Genomic DNA, 20,202 nt, shown 5'->3' on the forward strand with positions numbered 1-20,202 from the left:
TACTTAAACTCAAAAGCTTTTGCACAGCAAAGGAAATAATAAACAAAATGAAAAAACAACCCACCAGTTGGGAAAGAATATTTGCAAATGTGACTGATAAGGGATTAGAGACAGTCATTCAGTTGTGTCTGACTCTGAAACCCCGTGGACTATACAGTCCATGAAATTCTCAGGCCAGAATACTGGGGTGGGTAGCCTTTCCCTTCTCCAGGGGATCTTCCCAGCCCAGGTTCAAACCCAAGTCTCCTGCATTGCAGGCTGATTCTTTACCAGCTGAGTCACAAGGGAAGCCCAAGAATACTGGATTGGGTAGCCTACCCCTTCTCCAGAGCATCTTCCCAACCCAGTTATCAAACCTAGGTCCCCCGCATGCAGGCAAATTCTTTACCAACTGAGCTATCCGGGAAGTCCTAAAAAGGGATTAGTCTCCAAAACAGACAAACAGCTCTTGAGGCTTAACATCAGCAAAGGAAACAAAACAATCAAAAAATGGGCAGAAGACCTAAATAGCCATTTCTCCAAAGATGATGTACAGATGCCTAAGAGGCACATGAAACTATATTCAACATCAGTAATTATTAGAGAAATGCAAATAAAAACAATGAAATATCACCTCACATCAGTCAGAATAGCTATCATCAAAAACTCCACGAACAATAAATGCTGGAGAAAATGTGGAGAGAAGAGAACTGTCCTACACTGTTTGTGGGAAGGTAAATTGGTACAGTCACTATGAAGAACAATATGGAGGTTCCTTAGAAAACTAACAATAGAGCTACTATATGACCCTGCAATCTCACTCTGGACATATATCTAGAGAAAAACATGATCCAAAAGGATATTGGCACCATAATATTCTTACTGTTTATAATAGCCAAGACATGGAAGCAACCTAATTATCCATTGACAGATGAATGGATAAAGAAGATATGGTACATAAATACAATGGGATATTATTCATCCATTAAAAAGAATGGAAAATGCCATTTGTAGCAAAATGGATGGACCTAGAGATTGTCATACTGAGTGAAGTAAGTCAGACAGAGAAGGAGCAATATTGTATAATATCCATTATATGCAGAATCTAAAAGGAAATGATAAAAATGAACTTATTTACAAAACAGAAAGAGACTCACAGACTTAGAGAATGAATTTATGGTTTCTGGGGGAGAGGAATGGAGGGAAGTAATGTCAGGGAGTTTAGGATGGACATATACATACTGCTATATTTCAAATGGACATTTCAAATTGCCCAGGACTTGCTGTATAGCACAGGGAACTCTGCTCAATGTTATATGGCAGCCTGGATGGGAGGGGAGTTTGGGGAAGAATGGATACATGCATATATATGGCTGAGTTCCTTTGCTGTCCACCTGAAACAATCATAACATTGTCAACTGGCTATACTCCAATAAAAAATAAAAAGTTAAAAAAAAAAAAAGAACACAGGAGAAGAGGATAAAAAGTAAGTAGACTGGACTGTCATAAAACTTTACCAAAAAAGTAAAAGAATGGTTTCTCAAAGGAGGTGATAATTGAGATAGACCTGGATCGATGGCTAAGACATTTAAAGGTTAAAAAAAAAAAAAGAAAAGAAACTTCACAGTGTTCAAGTCAAGGAAATAGTATAAAAGCACACACAAAGAACAGAGGTGGCTGAGTCTGGTTGGCAGATGGCCCCGGGGAGAATGGGAAAGACACAGTAGTGTAGATGCATCTGACTTGACTGCTGGGTTCAGATCTTAGAGATGGAAGAGTTTGGATTCTCTGACATAGACCCTGGGGTGCTAATGAAGGTTTCAGTGTGGAGATGACCTCAATGTGAATTCCAGGAAGGGGAAAAGGAAGGTAGAATAGCACTCAGGAGCATTCACGATCGTGTGCCTGTCAGACTAGGAGCTCATAGTGCCTCTAAGAACCAGGGGGTGCCAGTGAGACTCTGGGGCCAGGAAGGAAAGGGGACAAGAATTTGTAGGACAAATGAATGGAAGGCAAGGCAAGAGAAGGGGGATTTGGACACGGTAGGTGACATGGACTTTCAGTTCAGTTCAGTTCAGCCGCTCAGTCATGTCCGACTCTTTGCGACCCCATGAATCACAGCACACCAGGCCTCCCTGTCCATAACCAACTCCTGGAATTCACTCAGACTCACGTCCATCGAGTCAGTGATGCCATCCTGCCATCTCATCCTTGGTCGTCCCCTTCTCCTCCTGCCCCAATTCCTCCCAGCATCAAAGTCTTTTCCAATGAGTCAGCTCTTCACATGAGGTGGCCAAAGTACTGGAGTTTCAGCTTTAGCATCATTCCTTCCAAAGAAATCCCAGGACATGGACTTTAGGCCACTGTTTCTGGACATAAATTATTGTTTACACTTGTAAAGCAATACCTTGGACTGAAGGTTGTATTAGCTTTCATTCAGGCTTACTAATTCTGCTCTATTCTGTGGTATTTCAAATCAGGAACAGATGTGAGAAGGGAAGTCAGCAGGGCTGAGGTGGGTGCTAGGTAATCTGAAAGGCAGTTCCTGAACTAACAGAGTTGGAAAAAGCCACAAAACCTCAAAAGTGAGGTGGTCAAAAAAAGCCTGGAAAAAGAACCCTTTTTCAGGATGGGTATGAGTAGGAGGCAGTGTCCCTGGTAGAAGGTCAGATCCAGCAGGTCTTAATCCAGGGGAGTCTAAAACAAGTTTTGCCTTGGAACAGATGAATGGACTCCAGGACCACGGGGAACAGAAGAGATGAGCTGTCTGCTGGCTCCTTGCTCCTCGTTGTCCTGTGGGTCTCAGCCTTAAGATACCTCCTGCTGACCTCACCCCCTCCCTACCCTCCCACCCCTTCTGACATCTGTGAGCAGAACAGCAGTGTTTCCTTCCATTCAGTTTTCCCAAGCTAAGCATCCCTGTGGTCCCTGGCTGCCTTCACACTCCCCATAATCAGTGGCTGTGAGACCCTGCAGATTCTGCCTCCTAAAGATCTCAGGCCTCTGTGCCCACTTGTCCAAGCCAACTGCTGCTGTCATCACTGACACGCTCCCATCTCCTTCCTGACTCACTGCAACTGGCTCACGGCCAGCATCTGTGCACTGGCCTCTCCTGCACTGAGCCAGTCCTGTAAACAGATCTAAGCATGTCTCCACTAATGTAAAAACATTAGCTGGCCTTTCAGTGGCCACAGGGTAAAGGCTGCACTGCTTGGCAGAGTCTGTAAAAGCCCTTGTTGCCTCGTGTCAACCAGCTTCCCACAAACCATCCATGCCATCCCATGCACACACACACGTTCTGGTCTGCATCTCCACGCAGGGCCTTCTCTGCCTGGATTCTCTCTCCAATGCTGATCTGTTGCGTAAGACTCAGCCTGAATATGGCCTCCTCCAGAAAATTCCCCCATTGCTCCAAAAATCATAACACTGCATTTTGGTGGGTTCCTTTGTCAATTTACAGATTTCTTTAAAAAAAAAAAAAAAGTATTGTTCTTAAAAAAATGCCAATGATATTTTTCACAGAACCGGAACAAATAATTTTAAAGCTTGTATGGAATGGAAAAGACCATGAATAGCCAAAACAATCTTGAGAGAAAAAGAACGGAGCTGGAGAAATCATGCTCCCTGACTTCAGACTATACTACAAGGATATAGTAATCAAAATGGTATGGTAATGACACAAAAACAGACACCTAGATCAAAGGAGCAGAGCAGAGCACCCAGAAATAAACCCACACACTTACAGTTAATTAATCTGTGACAAAGGAGGCAAGACTATATGGTGGAGAAAAGACAACTCCTTCAATAAGTGGTACTGGGTTGGACAGCTACATATAAAAGAATTAAATTAAAACCTTGTCTAACACAAAGTACAAAAATAAAGTAAAAATGGATTAAAGACTTACTTGTAAGACAGAATACTATAAAACTCCTGGAGAAAAAAATAGAATACTTTCTGACAAAACTCATGACAATATTTTCTTGGATCCATCTCCTACAGTAATGGAAATAAAAGCAAAAATAAACAATTGACTTAATTAAACTTAAAGCTTTTGCACAACAAAGGAAACTATCAACAAATCAAAAAGACAACCTAAGGGCTGGGAAAAAATATTTTCAAATGATGCTACTGACATGAGATTAGTCTCCAAAATATACAAATAGCTCATATTGCTTAATATAAAAAACCAAACAACACAATCAAAAAATGGGCAGAAAATTCAAATAGACATTTCTTCAAAGAAGACATACAAATGGCCAGAAAGTGCACGAAGAGGTGCTCAATGTTGCTAATTATCAGAGAAATGCAAATCAAAATTACATGGAGGTATCACCTCATACTGGTCCGAATGGCCCTCATTAAAAAGTCTACAAGTAACAAATGCTGGAGATGGTGTGGAGAAAAAGGAACCCTCCTGCAATGTTGGTAGGAATGTAAACTGATACAGCTGCTATGAAGAACGGTATGAAGGTTCCTTAAAAAATGAAAAACAGAACTACCATATGATCCCCAAATCCTACTTCTTGGCATACATCTGGAGAAAACTATAATTCAAAAAGATACATGTACCCCAAAGTTCATTACAGTGCTGTTTACAATAGCTAAGACATGGAAGCAACTTAAATGTCCATCAACAAAGGAATAGATGAAGATATGGTACATATACACAATGGAATATTACTTGGTCATAGAAATGAAATAATGTCATTTGCAACAACACTGTTGAACCTAAAGATTATTGTATTAAGTGAAGTAAGTCAGACAGAGACAAATATCATATGATATCACTTATATGTGGAATCTAGAAAAAATGTTACATGTCAACTTATTAATATTTACAAAATAGAAACAGACTCATAGAAAACTAACTTGTGGTTTTCAAAGGGGAAGATGTGGGGAGGGAAAAGTTAAGAATTTGGGATTAACACATACACACTGTTGTATATAAAATAGACAGCCAACAAGAACCTCCCATATAGTAGAGAACTATACTTAATGTTTTGTACTAACCTATAAGGGAAAAGAACCTGAAAAAAAAAAAGATATATATATATACTTACAATGGAATCACTTTGCTGTACGCCTAAAACTAACACAACGTTGTAAATCAACTATAAAATCAACTATAAATCAATAAAACGCTGTTTGTTTTGACAAAAGAAACCCAATCCCACGTAGTATCAAAGCAAATAATAGTCTTTGAGGTATCTCTGCCTTAAAATAGTTCTCCATAACTGTGAAGTAAGTTCTAGGGAAAGAACTTAAAACAGATGGTCAGAAAAGCAACAAAAATAATGACCAGAATGACCAAAATACCTTCATGATGATTATTTTCCTTTACCTAGGGCTGTTTTTCATGTCTTGCTAAGTTTCACTAAGTTCAAGTATTAGGACTATTGAGCTGGTTTAATTGGGGAGTGTCTCCTTTGGAATGACTCGTTTGAGACCGATTTGGCAGATCAGATTAATTGCTTAAGTACCTAGGAGGAGCAGATGTCCAGGAGGAAGCCCAGGGCTATTCCTCAGTGAGAGCCTTTTCAGCTCTCTCCTCTCCTCACCTCGAAAACGAAGCTCAAGAGGACAGAGGCCTCATGTCTTCATGCAGCTTTTAGTCTGTCTTTGGGTGTGATTTACTTGTCTTACCTACACCTGGAGACGACCACTGTAGAAATGGCCAGCCTCTCTCGCCAAGGCTTACACACTTAAGTAGAGAAGACTGAAGCAGGGGCTTAAATGCCATCTTACCAGGAGACCATAATAAGAGTATGTAATAGATGTGAAACCCCCAAAACAGTTATTTCCCCAAATCTCAGCCACTCCTTTAGTTGAAAGTAGCCTTCTCTGAGTGCCTTTCCGTTCCTGATGGAATGAATGGGGTGTGGTTTGGTGCCTGGTGAACAGAGAAACACTAGTATCAGTAACATCTGGACTTTGCAATTAACCTTCCATTCCACCTGCGGTTATTTAAAATAATTTCCATTCCTTTCCTTTTTCTAAATATCATTCATCTTTTCCCCTCTTAATATTCCCATTAATTTTCATCACTGAAGCGGAATGTTCTGCACTTTCGCTTTTATGTGCATGCCTAGAACTCTTTGAAAGAGAGAGATAACATAATTAGTTGAATAAACGGTGCACGGCAGAGTAAACCATGTTTGATAATTCTTTTCAAACGCCGTATCAGTGAGGGAAATAACCAGTTTTTTACGTATTGTAGAGCCCTGTGAGTTTCAAGTTAGATGTTTAAAGAGTTTGAGCAGGCAGGCAAATTGGATTGAGAGTCGTTACTCACATTTATCTTGGTGTGCAGAGAACACCATGGAGCAATTTCGGTTCATTTACCTGTTCTTCGGGTTTGTCCTCTGTAGACACCTGTGTTTGTAGTTGACGGGAAATAGGCTCCATTTGGTTAAGCAGTTCTTGGCTGAGGTGTAGTTCTGTGATTGAATTGGCTTGGCTTCTGACTGTGCCTGCTGTGCCAACTGTGAGTGCAGACAAAGAACTGCAGTCTGGCTGCTCTCACTCCCAGCAAATGCTGTACTTGGGATGGATTCCTGGTCACTTTCCCCTCTTTGGTTACAAAGGTCAGGGGTGGGGGTGGTGATGTAATACTTGCTCTGCATATGGGTTTATTTACTTGACAAATCCATGTTGGATGCCTAGTATGTGCTGAAGATCTCACTGTAGTCCAGAGGAGCCCCCTGGGACCCCACCTTTGAATGTGTTTCTGTTTTCACGAACTGAGGAGGTGACATTCTATCAGACTCAGTTGTCTGGGCTTTAAAAAAATCTTTTTGGTCTTTCCTTGTGGCTCAGCTGGTAAAGAATCCACCTGCAAAGCAGGAGACCTGGGTTCAATCCCTTGGTTGGGAGGATCCCCTGGAGGAAGGAAAGACTACCCACTCCAGTATTCTGGCCTGGGGAATTCTATGGATTTCATAGTCCATGGGGTCACAAAGAGTTGGACACAACTGAGTCATTTTCACTGGGCACTGAAAACATCTGTGCTCCAAAGGAAATTTATGGGTCCCTGAGCTATAGTTTGGCTTTTCTTTCTATTAAATCAACTAAACAAGGAGGACTCTAGACTGGGATGGTCTTAAGACCTTAGCAGTCTTTGTAAGCAAACCAAAACTTAGACCTACAAATGCCTCTGCTGCTGCTAAGTCGCTTCAGTCGTGTCTGACTCTGTGCGACCCCTTAGACAGCAGCCCACCAGGCTCCCCCGTCCCTGGGATTCTCCAGGCAAGAACACTGGAGTGGGTTGCCATTTCCTCAAGGTTAGGAAATAAAAATCTGAGGACAATCCATTAATAAACAGTCAACTAGGCTTCCCCAAACAAGGTAGATGCTTAAGCTATAGCCATTCAAACAATTTCCTTGCTTTTCTTCAGCCTTTTCTCTGTAAATCTTTCCCCTTAGCTGCTGTCGGTGGAGCATGCCTCACTACTTCCTGAGTGGAGCTGCCCCAGTGGAATCGATTTTGCTTAAATAAACTCTTAAAATTTTTAACATGCCTCAGTTCATCTTTTAGCAGTTCTTGATCTGAATCTAAGTATTTTGTAGGTGGAAGAATTTGCGCATTCATTCATTAAACAAATATCTATTAACTTCTGCCATATGCCAGGCTCTGTGCCAAATACTGAATATATTAATATAGCACAGACCATCGTTGGGTGGCGAAGGCCAACATTACAAAACAGATAAATCCATTATGGTTACAAATTGTGGTAAGATATAAAAGGTAAGAAACAGGATGCTTTGAGAGAGACAATACAAGGTACCTCTTTGAAACTGAAAAAAGGCTTTGAGAAGCTGAATGTATAGGAACATCGTGTACTGGTGTTTTGCACAACTTCAAAGATACGAAAAGTGCCCATTGGAACTGGGCAATGTGACAAAATCATGTTAAAACCTGAAGGAAAGGAGCCAGCCTTGGGAGAATCCAGTGGGAAAAAATTCTATGTAGAGAGAGGACCATGATAGCTCTAAATGGGAGCAAATTTGGAGTCCTGAAAATACGAAATAAGGCCAGTGAGCTTGGCAGTGGACAGAGGGTGTCAGTGGAAAGGTAACAAAGGCCTGACCTTTCTGGGCCTTGTAGATCATGGTAAGGTTCTGATTTTATTTCAAATGAAAGGGGAAATGATGGGAGAGCTTTTGTTGTTGCTTTAAAGGGTGATGAGGTCTTAGATTTTTAAAAGCTCTCTCAGTTGTAGTGGGGATGACAGTTAGACAGTTAGAGGTTTATGGACCTAACCTACACAAAAGATGATGAAGTATTGGACTTACGTGGTGAATTAAAGAAATATTTTTGTTAGCGGAATTGGAAGAATTTACTTACAGGTTGTATACTATGGATAAGGGAGATTAAAGCGTCATGATATAACTTAGCTATTAACATTTTAAATTTAAATGTTAACAAACCAAAGTTTTGATAACTAGCATTCCAAATAATTTTACATTCAGTTCAGTTCAGTTGCTCAGTCGTGTCCAACTCTTTGTGACTCCATGGACTGCAGCACGCCAGGCCTCCCTGTCCATCACCAACTCCTGGAGCTTGTTCAAACTCATGTCCAAAATTTGGCACTTAGTGTTGGATGAAATGGCAAAGTTATTTTCAAAGTTATACTGCGCATGATATGGCCTGGTACTCAGTAAGGGCTCAGGGTTTAAATGATTAAAATGATTCAATAAAATAGGTAGTGTTTCTACTATTCTAATAATTTATAAAAATAAATTAACAATTGTTTAAAAATGCTTCCTCAATTCTCAAATAGTATCAGAATGATAAAAATTATAACTGCAAAGACTTACATGAAAGGCCTAGGCAGGTCAGTCACTGTCGAATCTGGAGCTTTTGTTGCTATTGGACTAGAGGGACATTTCCCACTAGGCTGGGCTGCTGCTCGTCATCTCTGCCATGACATGGGGAAGACAGACAATTATTAATGAAATCTTTGAAGCCCCGGATCCAGTTCCATGAGCTCTGCAAATTCCCAAAGACATGAGGTGGTTTCCTTCTCATAATTTTATGAAGTTTGATAAGAATTCTGTCATTTTTTCACAGGACATATTTGGAACAAACAGGAATCTTAGTCTTAAACTGGAGGCGATAACTTAAAGAGAAAATTAAAAATTTGTCTACCACCTCTAAGAAAGTAGAATATCTATATCTATCTATCTAAGATAGAAGACACGGAACACTTGAGACCTAGTTTTGACTCCTAATCTTAGCTCTTCTGACTACAGTTTCCCTATCTGGAAAACTAGTGCCCATTCTAGTTCTGAAATTCTACATACCCATTTTATGCCCGTCTTTCAGTATCCAGCTTAAATTATCCATTTTATTTTATTTTTTTAGGCTAGATATAACAGATGTAGACATGTTTCTTAGATGGCTATATTGAATAAGGAACATTTAGCCTGATGTACTAAATTTGTCAGAGAAATCCAATTAAAAATAAATTGTCAGAGCAAGATATGGCCATTAGACAGATTTACTTTAGGAAGCTAACGGACCATACACATATGTCGATTTGTTTTCAGAGCCATTGTGCTGATATTCATTTGTGCTGTCAGACCTGCCTTCAGAGGCTGTGGAAAACACCAAGTTCTCTGGAGCATGCACACCAAATTGTGCTGCATATTTGCTTCAGGTAAGTTATTTCTTGAAGTTCACTATTCTCAGGGCTTCAATCCAGAGCTGATACTGAACAGTCATTTTCTCTGCGGACTGCAGATATCTGCCTCATTTTCACACAACCATCCCTTTCCTCCTTGCTGTTGCTTTCCCATATTGTAAAACTGCTCCTGTCTTAAGTCAGCTGACGCTCTCCATGTGGTTCAGTACAGGCTGGCAGTGTGTCCAGCTGTTTTTGATTTACACATAATTTCTCCATGGTCTTGCCTGAAAATGGTCCCATCAGTGCAGGATAGCACAGGATACTTCCTGAACATAAGGATGTATGTTTTCTTCTAGAAAACACTGATTTAAATTTCCACCTGCTCCTCCTAGATTTATAATATTTACTAAAGAGGTTCTGCATCTGTCCTGCCCACTCTTCACTATTCCGCTTGACTTATTTTAGTTGGCTTTAAGCAACAAAGGATGACTTTAATATAAATTAAAGAAGACAGAAAAGATTCATTTCTAGGTGCCATGAGAAAATGTGAGGGCGCAATGTTCGTCTCTTACACTGAAGATAATAGTAATTTTCTGCCTTAATAGTAATTTTTCCCGTTTGATCATTCCATCCTGAAAATAGGCTTCAGGAAATATCAGCTTAGCAGATGTATTTATGTTTTTAAGACAATTAAGAGTGGTTTTAGGCTTCCAACAAAACTGAGAGAGAGTTCCAGAGATTTTCCATGCCCCATGCATGCAGAGTCTCCCCCATCATCGACATCCCTTGGCAGAACAGCACATTTTTCATCAAGGACGAACCTACATTAACACATCATAATCTGTCCAAGTCCACGGTTTACCTTAGCGTTCATGCTTGGCATTATGCATTGCATGGGTTTACACAAATGTATAATGACATATGTCTACCAGCAGAATATCCTAGAAAGTCACTGACCTAAAAATCCTCTGAGCTGGGCCTATTCATCTCTCCCCCCACCATCCCTGGCAAACATCAATCTTTTTATTGCCTTCATAATTTTGCTTTTTCCAGAATGTCATATAGTTGGAATCATTCAGTATGTTGTCCTTTTATATTGGCTTATTTCACTTAATAATATGCATTTAAGATAGCCCATGGGGTCGCAAAGGGCTTCCCTCGTAGCTCAGTTGGTGAAGAATCTGCCTGCCATGCAGGAGACCTGGGGTTCGATTCCTGTGTCGGGAAGATCCCCTGGAGAAGGAAATGGCAACCTGCTCCACTATTTCTGCCTGGAGAATCCCATGAACAGAGGAGCCTGGCAGGCTACAGCCCAGGGGGTCACAAGAATCGGACACGACTTAGTGACTAAACTACCACCATGGGGTAGCAAAGAGTTGGACACGACTGAGCGACTTTCACTTTCACTTTTCAAGTTTCCTCCATGTCTTTTCATGGCTTAGTGTTGACTAACACACCTTCTGGATGCACCACTGTCTATCTGTTTACTACTGAAGGACATCTTGATTGCTTCCAAGTTTGGGTAGTTATGAATAAAGCTGCTACAAGCATCTGTGTATGGGTTTTTGTGTGGACATAAATTTCCAACTCTTTTGGCAAAATACTGAGCAGGGAGGTGATTGCTGGTTAGTTTTGTAAGAAACCACTAGACTGTCTTCCAGAGTGGCCATGCCTTCCTGCATCCCCACTAGCAATGAACTGTGCTCCAATCCCACCCTCCCCCAACCCCGCCGTCAGCATTTGGCGTGTGAATCCTGGACTTTGGCCATTCTAACATGTGCGTCGTAGTGTCTCACCGTTGCTTTAACTTGCGTTTCCCTAATGATCTATGGTGTGGAGCATCTTCCCATATGCTTATTTGCCATTTATGCGTCTTCCTTGGTGAAATTCCTCTTAAGGTCTTTTTTAAAACTGTGTTGTTTATTTTTTTAGTGTGGAGTTTTAAGAGTTCTTTGTACGTTTTGCATAACAGTGCTTTATCAGATATGTCTTTGCCAATATTTAATCCTAGTCTATAGTTTGCCTTGTTATTCTCTTGATACTGGTTTTTGTAGATTTAAGTGAATGTGTAATCTCTACTATTCTTAGGGAAGATGTCCATCGTGTTCATCAGATTCTCTAAGAATTCAGTCAGTTCAGTCACTCAGTCGTGTCCAAGTCTTTGCGACCCCATGAATCACAGCACGCCAGGCCTCCCTGTCCATCACCAACTCCCGGAGTTCACTCAAACTCATATCCATCGAGTCGGTGATGCCATCCAGCCATCTCACCCTCTGTCATCCCCTTCTCCTCCTGCCCCCAATCCCTCCCAGCATCAGGGTCTTTTCCAATGAGTCAACTCTTGGCATGAGGTGGCCAAAGTATTGGAGTTTCAGCTTTAGCATCAGTCCTTCCAATGAACACCCAGGACTGATCTCCTTTAGGATGAACTGGTTGGACCTCCTTGCAGTCCAAGTAACTTTCAGGAGTCTTCTCCAACACCACAGTTCAAAAGCATCAATTCTTTGGCGCTCAGCTTTCTTCACAGTCCAACTCTCACATCCATACATGACCACTGGAAAAACCATAGCCTTGACTAGACAGACCTTAGCTGGCAAACTAACATCTCTGCTTTTCAATATGCTATCTAGGTTGGTCATAACTTTCCTTCCAAGGATAAGCGTCTTTTAATTTCCTGGCTGCAGTCACCATCTGTAGTGATTTTGGAGCCCCCCCCCCACCAAAGTTTGACACTCCCCATCTATTTCCCATGAAGTGATAGGACCAGATGCCATGATCTTCATTTTCTGAACGTTGAGCTTTAAGCCAACTTTTTCACTCTCCTCTTACACTTTCATCAAGAAGCTTTTTAGTTCCTCTTCACTTTCTGCCATAAGGGTGGTGGCATCTACATATTGGAGGTTATTGATATTTCTCCCAGCAATCTTGATTCCAGCCTGTGCTTCTTCCAGCCCAGCGTTTCTCATAATATACTCTGCATAGAAGTTAAATAAGCAGGGTGACAATATACAGCCTTGACGTACTCCTTTTCCTATTTGGAACCAGTCTGTTGTTCCATGTCCAGTTCTAACTTATAATAATCTTAAAGGATTATTTGAACTCAAATGATTAGAGCCATGGTTAATGACTCATGTTAAAGTTGGTGGCTCAGGTAATCCTGGTATTTCACAGAATTACCTCTAGCACAGGGAACAGCTGAACTATGAACTGATAATTCCCTATGATATGGTTTATGTTTATGTATTTGCATGTGTGGTTCTTGCATAACTTTCTTCCAGTCTTTCTACTGAAAGCCTTTCGGGTTCTGAAAGATTTGTTCAATGCAAACCTCTCATCACAGCACCAGGGTGAATCCTTGCACACAACCATATGATCTGGACACCTGGAGCTAGAATTGATGGTCACCCAAGCTTCCATGTTTCCACATATCTTAAGAAATAGATTGAGTTAAAATATATCTAATCATGATCACTAAGGGGCTTCCCTGATAGCTCAGACAGTAAAGAATCGGTCTACAATGTAGGAGACCTGGGTTCAACTCCTGGGTTGGGAAGATTCCCTGGAGAAGGGCATGGCAAAGCATACCAGTATTCTTGCCTGGAGAATCCTGTGGATAGAAGAGCCTGGTAGGCCATGGCCCATGGGGTGGCAAAGAGTCAGACATGACTGAGCAACTAACACAACCACAACAGCCAACAATCACGATCACTAAAATCTTACCTATAGATTTCCTTTAAATTTTCACTTACATTTGGGAAAAAAAAGAAGTCAGTCTCATAGAAATAGAGTAGAAAAGTGACTAACAGGGGCAGAGAGTGGTACAAATAGGGAGAAGTCGGTAGAAAGGCCCAAACCTTTGGTTATAAGATGAATAAGGTCTTAATAGAATCTGATGTATCACTTGATGGCTATAGTTGATGACACCGTATTGCATATTTGAAATTTGCTAAGATAATAGAATTTAAATATTCTCTCACATACAAGAATAAAGGTGTTGATGTGATGGGAGGATTTCTTTCACAGTGTCTGTGTCCATGCATATCAAATCATATTGTACACTAAAACATCTTACAATTTTGTCAATTATTCTTCAAAAAACTGAAAAAAAATGAAAATCTGTTAATTAAAATTCCTGATGTTGCAGAAATGAACTGTAATATTTCTCTCATTTAAAAACATGTATTTCACTCATTTTTTTAAAAAGCAGAAAATTAAAAATAAAACACTAAATCAAACCAAAAAATTAAAAACAGTGAACATCTTATACAACAAAATATGTATCTCATCAGCATGAAGAGCTGAATACAGAATGAACTGCTTTAATTTTTAAAAACTTACAAAAGAAGAATCTGAAAATGTTTAAATAGTTTAAAATCTAAAATTGCTGTTTGTTCAAAACATGACAAAGGTAATAATGACTATCACCTCTGAAGAGCGAGACTTGGTGTCAGTGAATCTGGTGCTGCCAGACCTTATTGGAAAGCAAGATGCCGCAGTCACCTGGAGTTGCGCTCCTATCTGGCCTTGGGCATGACATTTCTGTCTTCAAATGGCACAGAGGAAGTCCCTCCAGGTCAGAGTCAAGACTCATTTGCAGGTGATATACGTAGAAAGCCATACCTACCCCAACCACTTGCAAAGATGATTGGAGAGTGGATGACTTAGGCAGGCCTAAGAAAGGACTTCAGAGTGGCCACAGACACTGTAGGCCATATCAGCGGATGACTACTGAGCACCATTGTTCCGTTTGTACTACTGCATAGAAGTAGCCTCGATTTAGCGGTCCAAAGCAACAACTCTTGATTAAGCTCAAGGATACTGCAGGTCAGCAATTTAGGACAGGACTTGTCTAGGTAGTTCTCGCTTGGGATCTCTCGTGCAGTTGTGGTCAGGTATTGCGTTGAGCTTTAGTATCTGAAGACTGGCCTGGGCTACACATGGCAGTCTAGACGTGATACTGTTGGTTGGAGTTCAACTGGGATTGTCTTGAATATACTTTGCTTCTCCATGTTGTCTGAGTATCTAAACTTGGCTGCTGTATGTGGCTTGGCTTCCTCACAGTATGGGAGGCTCAGGGGAGCTGGACTACTTACATGGTAGCTCAGGACTTAAAATCCAGTAAGCAAAGGGAACTGAATAACCTTGAAAGGCATACAGCACTGCTTTTCTGGATTTTGCTGGTTATGAGTAAGTCCCTAAAGATAGCTTATGTACAAGGAGAAGGGACAAAGACCCCCATCTCTAGGTGGAGGAGTTTTAAAGAATGCGAAGGCATGCAACCTTGCAGTCTTAATGACAGCCTGCTCTATTGAAAGGGAGTCTGGTACTTGCTTCCTGAAATGGAGATCTAATAATTTCTTATGTATTTATCTATAAAACTTGCTTCCAACTTTGTCAATTAGAGACCCACACTAACTGGAATGTTGACAACATTCTTACAGATATCAGAAGTCTGCATAGAGCTACCAATGTACTTTTATAGCTTCTCAATGATCCCAGTCTTTGAACGACATTTTGTGGATCTGGACAGAATGATAATTTTCTGGGGACAATTTCCAGTATATTGCTTGACACTTGTTTCTATGTGCGTCTTCTTAGTGTATTCTCTTTTCTTTTCAAAGAGAATTCCAACTTGCCTTCCCTCGAATAAGCAGCCAGATGTTCTCATTGAGCAGTGCTCTGACCAATCATATTTCACTCAGTGATCAAGTTGGTTGTTGAAGCTGGAAACTGCAGCAGAAAGTGACTGAGGAGAAAGCGGGCAAGTGATTGATGGGAGGCCAGACAGAGTAATGAAGATGTAAAAGAGGAAAACGAGCATAGGAAATTGCTCAGGGCGAGTGGTTTGGCCCTTACGATAGTTTCTGCAGCCCATTCTCTTATTTATAAAGCTCGTACATTTTGTAACTATGCAGCAATCCAAACTGACATAAAAACTCCCAATATCAGGTCTTGCCACAATGCAGGAGACGTGGATTGGATCCCTGGGTTGGGAAGATCCCTTATATTCTTGCCTGGAGAATTCGAGGGACAGCAGAGCCTGGCGGGCTACAGTCCATAGGATCGCAAAGAATCGGACATAACTGAATGACTAACACTTTCACTTTCACATTTATTTACATCTTACCTGTGAGATCTGACATTACCAGCATGTTGCAAGTTGTAGGTTAAAAGTTATTACTGATGAAACCTCTTAAATCTGATCACAAGTCTTTCTTCACTCTACACAGTTTTATTTATCTTTCTTAATGTCTTATTAAGTTGCTGCCATGCTGGGGGAAGGGTTAATTCAACTTGTCCAATATTCAGCAAGATGGCCTTAGGCGAAATTCACCCAGATTTCAGAATGGTCCCTTTTATTTGCTCTCAGCATTCCTAAAGCTTTGCGACAAATAAAAGGACTGCAATTTTTTTTTTCCTGCCTCAGATATTCTCCAAATTTCCTGAGAACTGCAATTGCTGATTTTGAATCCCCAAGCACCGCAAATTCTGACTGCAAAACTTTCTTAGAGGTTTAACAGGTTCCTGCCCATGGATAGACTGATAAATGACTTTGGAACCTTTGAGAAGGGGGTGGGAATTAAGGGGTAGGGGTGGCCAGAAGTCTGCCTGTGCCGCGGGCTGGACCGGATGCAGACTGAGCAATTCTAGGTGTAGAATCCACTGGAATACCGTGTGCCAAGACCAACCTCAGCCGATTACAGAGGTGGAAATCCAAGACTGATGGAGTGCTGCTGGGAGGTGGGTGCTAAAGGGATGACAAGGAGCCTCAGCTTCCACCACTTAGGAAACGAAATGCATTTTTGCCTCGTGGTTTTTTGTGTTGCTCTCTGTACCTGATTTGCTGCCCTGGTTTCCAAAGGGTCCCCGAGGTATGACAGAGAAATCGGATCCCAGCTACACTTAGAGGCTGTAACTTCGAAGCCAAGTTTTTCCAACGGCAGAGGGTGCACCCCTTCTCTAACAGGGCAAATACTGCAGCGTGTGCCTCATGAAGTGACAGGAAATTCCTTTCTCTTCTGTCCACATGATGGTCAGACTTGGTGGCTAGGGAGGGGTTCGGGGGGGCTGGCGGCTTCATTACTCGCATAGAGGTGATGAGAGAGGTAACCTCAGCGTGCAGCCCTGGGGCACGTGAAGGGCCCACACGGGTCATGGAAAGGCGGGTGGGAAGGACTTGGTCTGAGAAAGCACTGGACTTTCTCTAAGGGGCCGCTTTGCAACAAGCATCTTTGCTCTCGACCCTTACGGACGCCCAGTCTTACCAGTCTCCCCCGCTGCAGACTGCAGAAATGTAGTTTACGGGCATCTCCTGGCCCCCGGGCTTCGGAGCGGAAGACGGCAGCCACAGGTACGGGCAGGGGAGAGCCGGGGAGGATGCTTTCCGCGCCAGAGGCTGCCCTTGGAGCAGCGCCTGGTTCAGGCTGCTGAATCCGCGCTGGAGCCTTCACAGTGCTGCCTCCACGTGGGAAAACAGCCCGGGCCCCCTGCACAGCTGAGCGGCGAGGCACCTGCCTGCCTTCTGACTCTCTGAGCCACTGTTTTTCCTCCTGCTTAAAAATTCCCATCACTGAAATTAGAAAATATTTTATGAGAAGTTTAATTTTATTTTTCCCCCAAAATGGATTTACTTCTTGGTCTTTGTGCCTAATTCAGTATAAATATACTTTCTGTGTATTCCTGGACTTCCCCGGTGGCTCAGACGGTAAAGCGTCTGCCTACAGTGCGGGAGACCTGCATTGGATCTCTGGGCCGGGAAGATTCGATCCTCTGGAGAAGGAAGTGGCAACCCACTCCAGGACTCTTGCCTGGAAAATCCCATGGATGGAGGAGCCTGCTGGGCTACAGTCCATGGGGTTGCAAAGAGTCGGACAGGACTGAGTGATTTCACTTTCTATACTCTCTGTAAATATTCTTACTTGAAGAACTTTCAAATATATGTTTACCTTTTATTTTTATTTTTTTCTTTTTTTTTCCTTTTCATTATAGGGGATTGGAATGCAAAAGTACCTTTTAAAATGTAACCAAAAAACCCAGATTTTTCTATTTAGGAATTTTTTATTTTTATTTTTAAAGAAAGCACTGGAGCAGTGTTTGTTGATTTTTCTTTCTCTGGTAAACTGGAGTTTTATAGAGAATTCATATCCTGTGAAGCTATAAATCATGTTTCTGAATGAATAAAATATAACAACTTTTTCTTCTCAAAGTATTAATATGAAGAAACTGTAAGAAAGAGAGGTATACCTTTTGTTTAATGAAACTTGTGAGAAAATAAGTAATAATTGGTAGCCTTAATAAGAAATTTAACACCAGCTGCACCTATGGAATATGATTTGGAACTGTGTAGCTTTCCCAAGCCTACCAGATCAAAGTGTATTAGAAAAAAAATACAGTGTTTTCCACCATGTGTGGTCCTTTATGCCTATGTACCACTCTGGATTTTTGCGGACATAGATAAGGAATGGACAGTTAACAAGTAAAGGAGGCACTCAGTGTTTGGGCCTGTGGAGAAACAGGGGAAAGCAAAACACTTTTTAATAGATTTGATTTTATAAGAAGAAAACGAGAATAGGGAAAGTACCACAGGTTAATTAAAATTAATGTCTAAGGCCCAGTGAAGAATGAGACATAACAAGATTTAAGGCTCCCGGAAAAAGATATGCTTTGTCTCAGGGTTGCTTTGCTGTGTTTCATGAAGTGCAACGTCTCTTATTACTTTTGTGTGATCTAGATAACACAACAGAACTCTTTCATTTCCCTCATAACTTCCTCTTAACATTTATGACTTTCTGCATTTGAGGCCCCTCACTGGGCTATAAGATTGGAATGTAACTGTTAATTTTTGTTCGTTGTCTCTGTGAAATGCACTCGGCTATCCACACGATATTTCTCGTTTCTTGTTCCTTCAGCTTGGTGTATGCATAAAACACGCCATAGTGGAATTGCCGGTTAAAGGCCAGCACATTCATCTGTACCTGAGGAAGAAAAACATAAAAACATGGACGATCAACGTATGTGGCATATACTACAGTAACGAAGTCATAGGAAGCTGCAGACCAGCTAGTGCTTGCTTGGTGCTTATCTGTATTTAAATAGACAGTTTCCAAACTGGGTCAAAGAAAGGAAAGCAGCAGGAAATTTAGCAAGTCTAAAGGGAGAGTGTCACTTTGCAGAGAAAGGCAGGCAACCAGCAGTTTAAGAAGTAAGTTTGGAAAATTATAAGACAAGCTCCAAATCTCAGTAGCACTGCTTACACTGACTCACTGATTCCTAAGAGGACTTCATCTGTGTGTGTGTGTGTGTGTGTGAGTAACTTGGTAGTGATATTGATTTGGCTTCTAGCTAGTGGGCTTCTCTCATTTAGATAAGACTTTTCCTTGGCCACAACAGTTTACAATTTTCAAGTCGTTTTTAGGCTGTTGAACTCCTTTTCAGGGCAATGTCATACAGGACTCTGGAATCTGGACCAGGTGACACTATGAGTTTCCTTAGAAACTTGACATAGAGTTAAACTGTTTAAAGAAAATTAAAGAATTGTAAAGTAAAAATTAAAAATAAATAAATTAATTAAAAAAAAAATAAAGAAAATTTAAAAAAAAATTTTTTTTTAAACTAGGGTACAGTCTGAAATGGAACAATCCCTTTATTCTTTTCCATTTAGGAAAAAGAAGAGGTACCAAGTTTCTTACTCTGTTCTGAAAACCTCAAGCAAAGCTGTCAGGAAGGAGAGGCTCCCCGCTGTCAGGAGCAGGCAGGCATTTTTCCTGCCAAGGGGGGCCCTTTAACAGTGGTTTTTGCAGCAGAAGGGCAAGAGTGTGGGCTTTTAAAACATCCCTAATATATGAAACAACTTGCATTGCTTTCACTTCCTTCTAGAGAGCTGTTAGAACATGTCTAGAGTGGGACTTACAGGAAGACTGCTTTCTGGAGCCAGTCTGACCCTAACGTGTGGGTAAATTTCAGGCTTCTCTCTAAAATCAGTGGTTTTAGGGAAATGAATAAAACACACCGTAAAAAATTCTCCAGATGTGGGGGGCCCGCCATCAGGCTACCTGCCTAAAGTCCTCTCGTTGCACGTTTTAGTAGCCCATGAACTGGCTATAAGATTAAAGTACTCTTCTGCCTTTTCCGGGAAACAGAATAATCTAGACTGGATGGATTTCCACGCAAATAATTCCTAAGTGTTGTAACTGCACAGGAGTGATAAACCCTCCTTGAAGAAGGGATGGGTTAGAGGGTGTGCCCTTAACAGAGTGTGCTCCATGACGGCTGTCAACATGCAGTCATGAGGGCATCCTAGCTTTGTTTCTCTGGGAAATTATGGACGAGCTACCTCACTTCCATATTCGTGCCTGGAGAATCCCCTGGAGAGGGGCGGCTGGTGGGCTACAGCCCAAGGGGCCGCACAGTATTGGGCACAACTGAAGCGATTTAGCACAGCACAGCTGGCTCACTCCCGGAACTTCACGATGAGCACATCTGTCTGGATGGGACAATCCCACAGGAAGCCATCATCTGTGAACCTCAGGGCCTTGACGCTCCAAGGCAGGGACACTAACTAATACCTGTCCAAGCTACGGATGTGCCTAGTCAGTT

General features: G+C 41.5%; 1 protein-coding gene and 1 pseudogene across 1 annotated transcript in view; one reads left to right on the forward strand and one right to left on the reverse strand.

Moving 5' to 3' along the window:
- LOC120878839 overlaps nucleotides 1-17,140 on the forward strand; it is a 55,333-nt pseudogene extending 38,193 nt beyond the window's left edge.
- Nucleotides 17,141-17,644: 504 nt separating this feature from the next.
- ATP6V0D2 (ATPase H+ transporting V0 subunit d2) overlaps nucleotides 17,645-20,202 on the reverse strand; it is a 55,469-nt gene continuing 52,911 nt past the window's right edge. Inside the window, exon 8 of the mRNA XM_040261135.1 lies at nucleotides 17,645-18,581. Within this exon, the coding sequence (XP_040117069.1) occupies nucleotides 18,420-18,581 (162 nt within the window). The 3' untranslated portion in view covers nucleotides 17,645-18,419. The remainder of the gene's footprint in view (nucleotides 18,582-20,202) is intronic.

The sequence above is a fragment of the Oryx dammah genome, unplaced genomic scaffold (assembly GCF_014754425.2).
Source record: "Oryx dammah isolate SB20612 unplaced genomic scaffold, SCBI_Odam_1.1 HiC_scaffold_19, whole genome shotgun sequence".
NCBI classification, from domain to species: Eukaryota; Metazoa; Chordata; class Mammalia; order Artiodactyla; family Bovidae; genus Oryx; species Oryx dammah.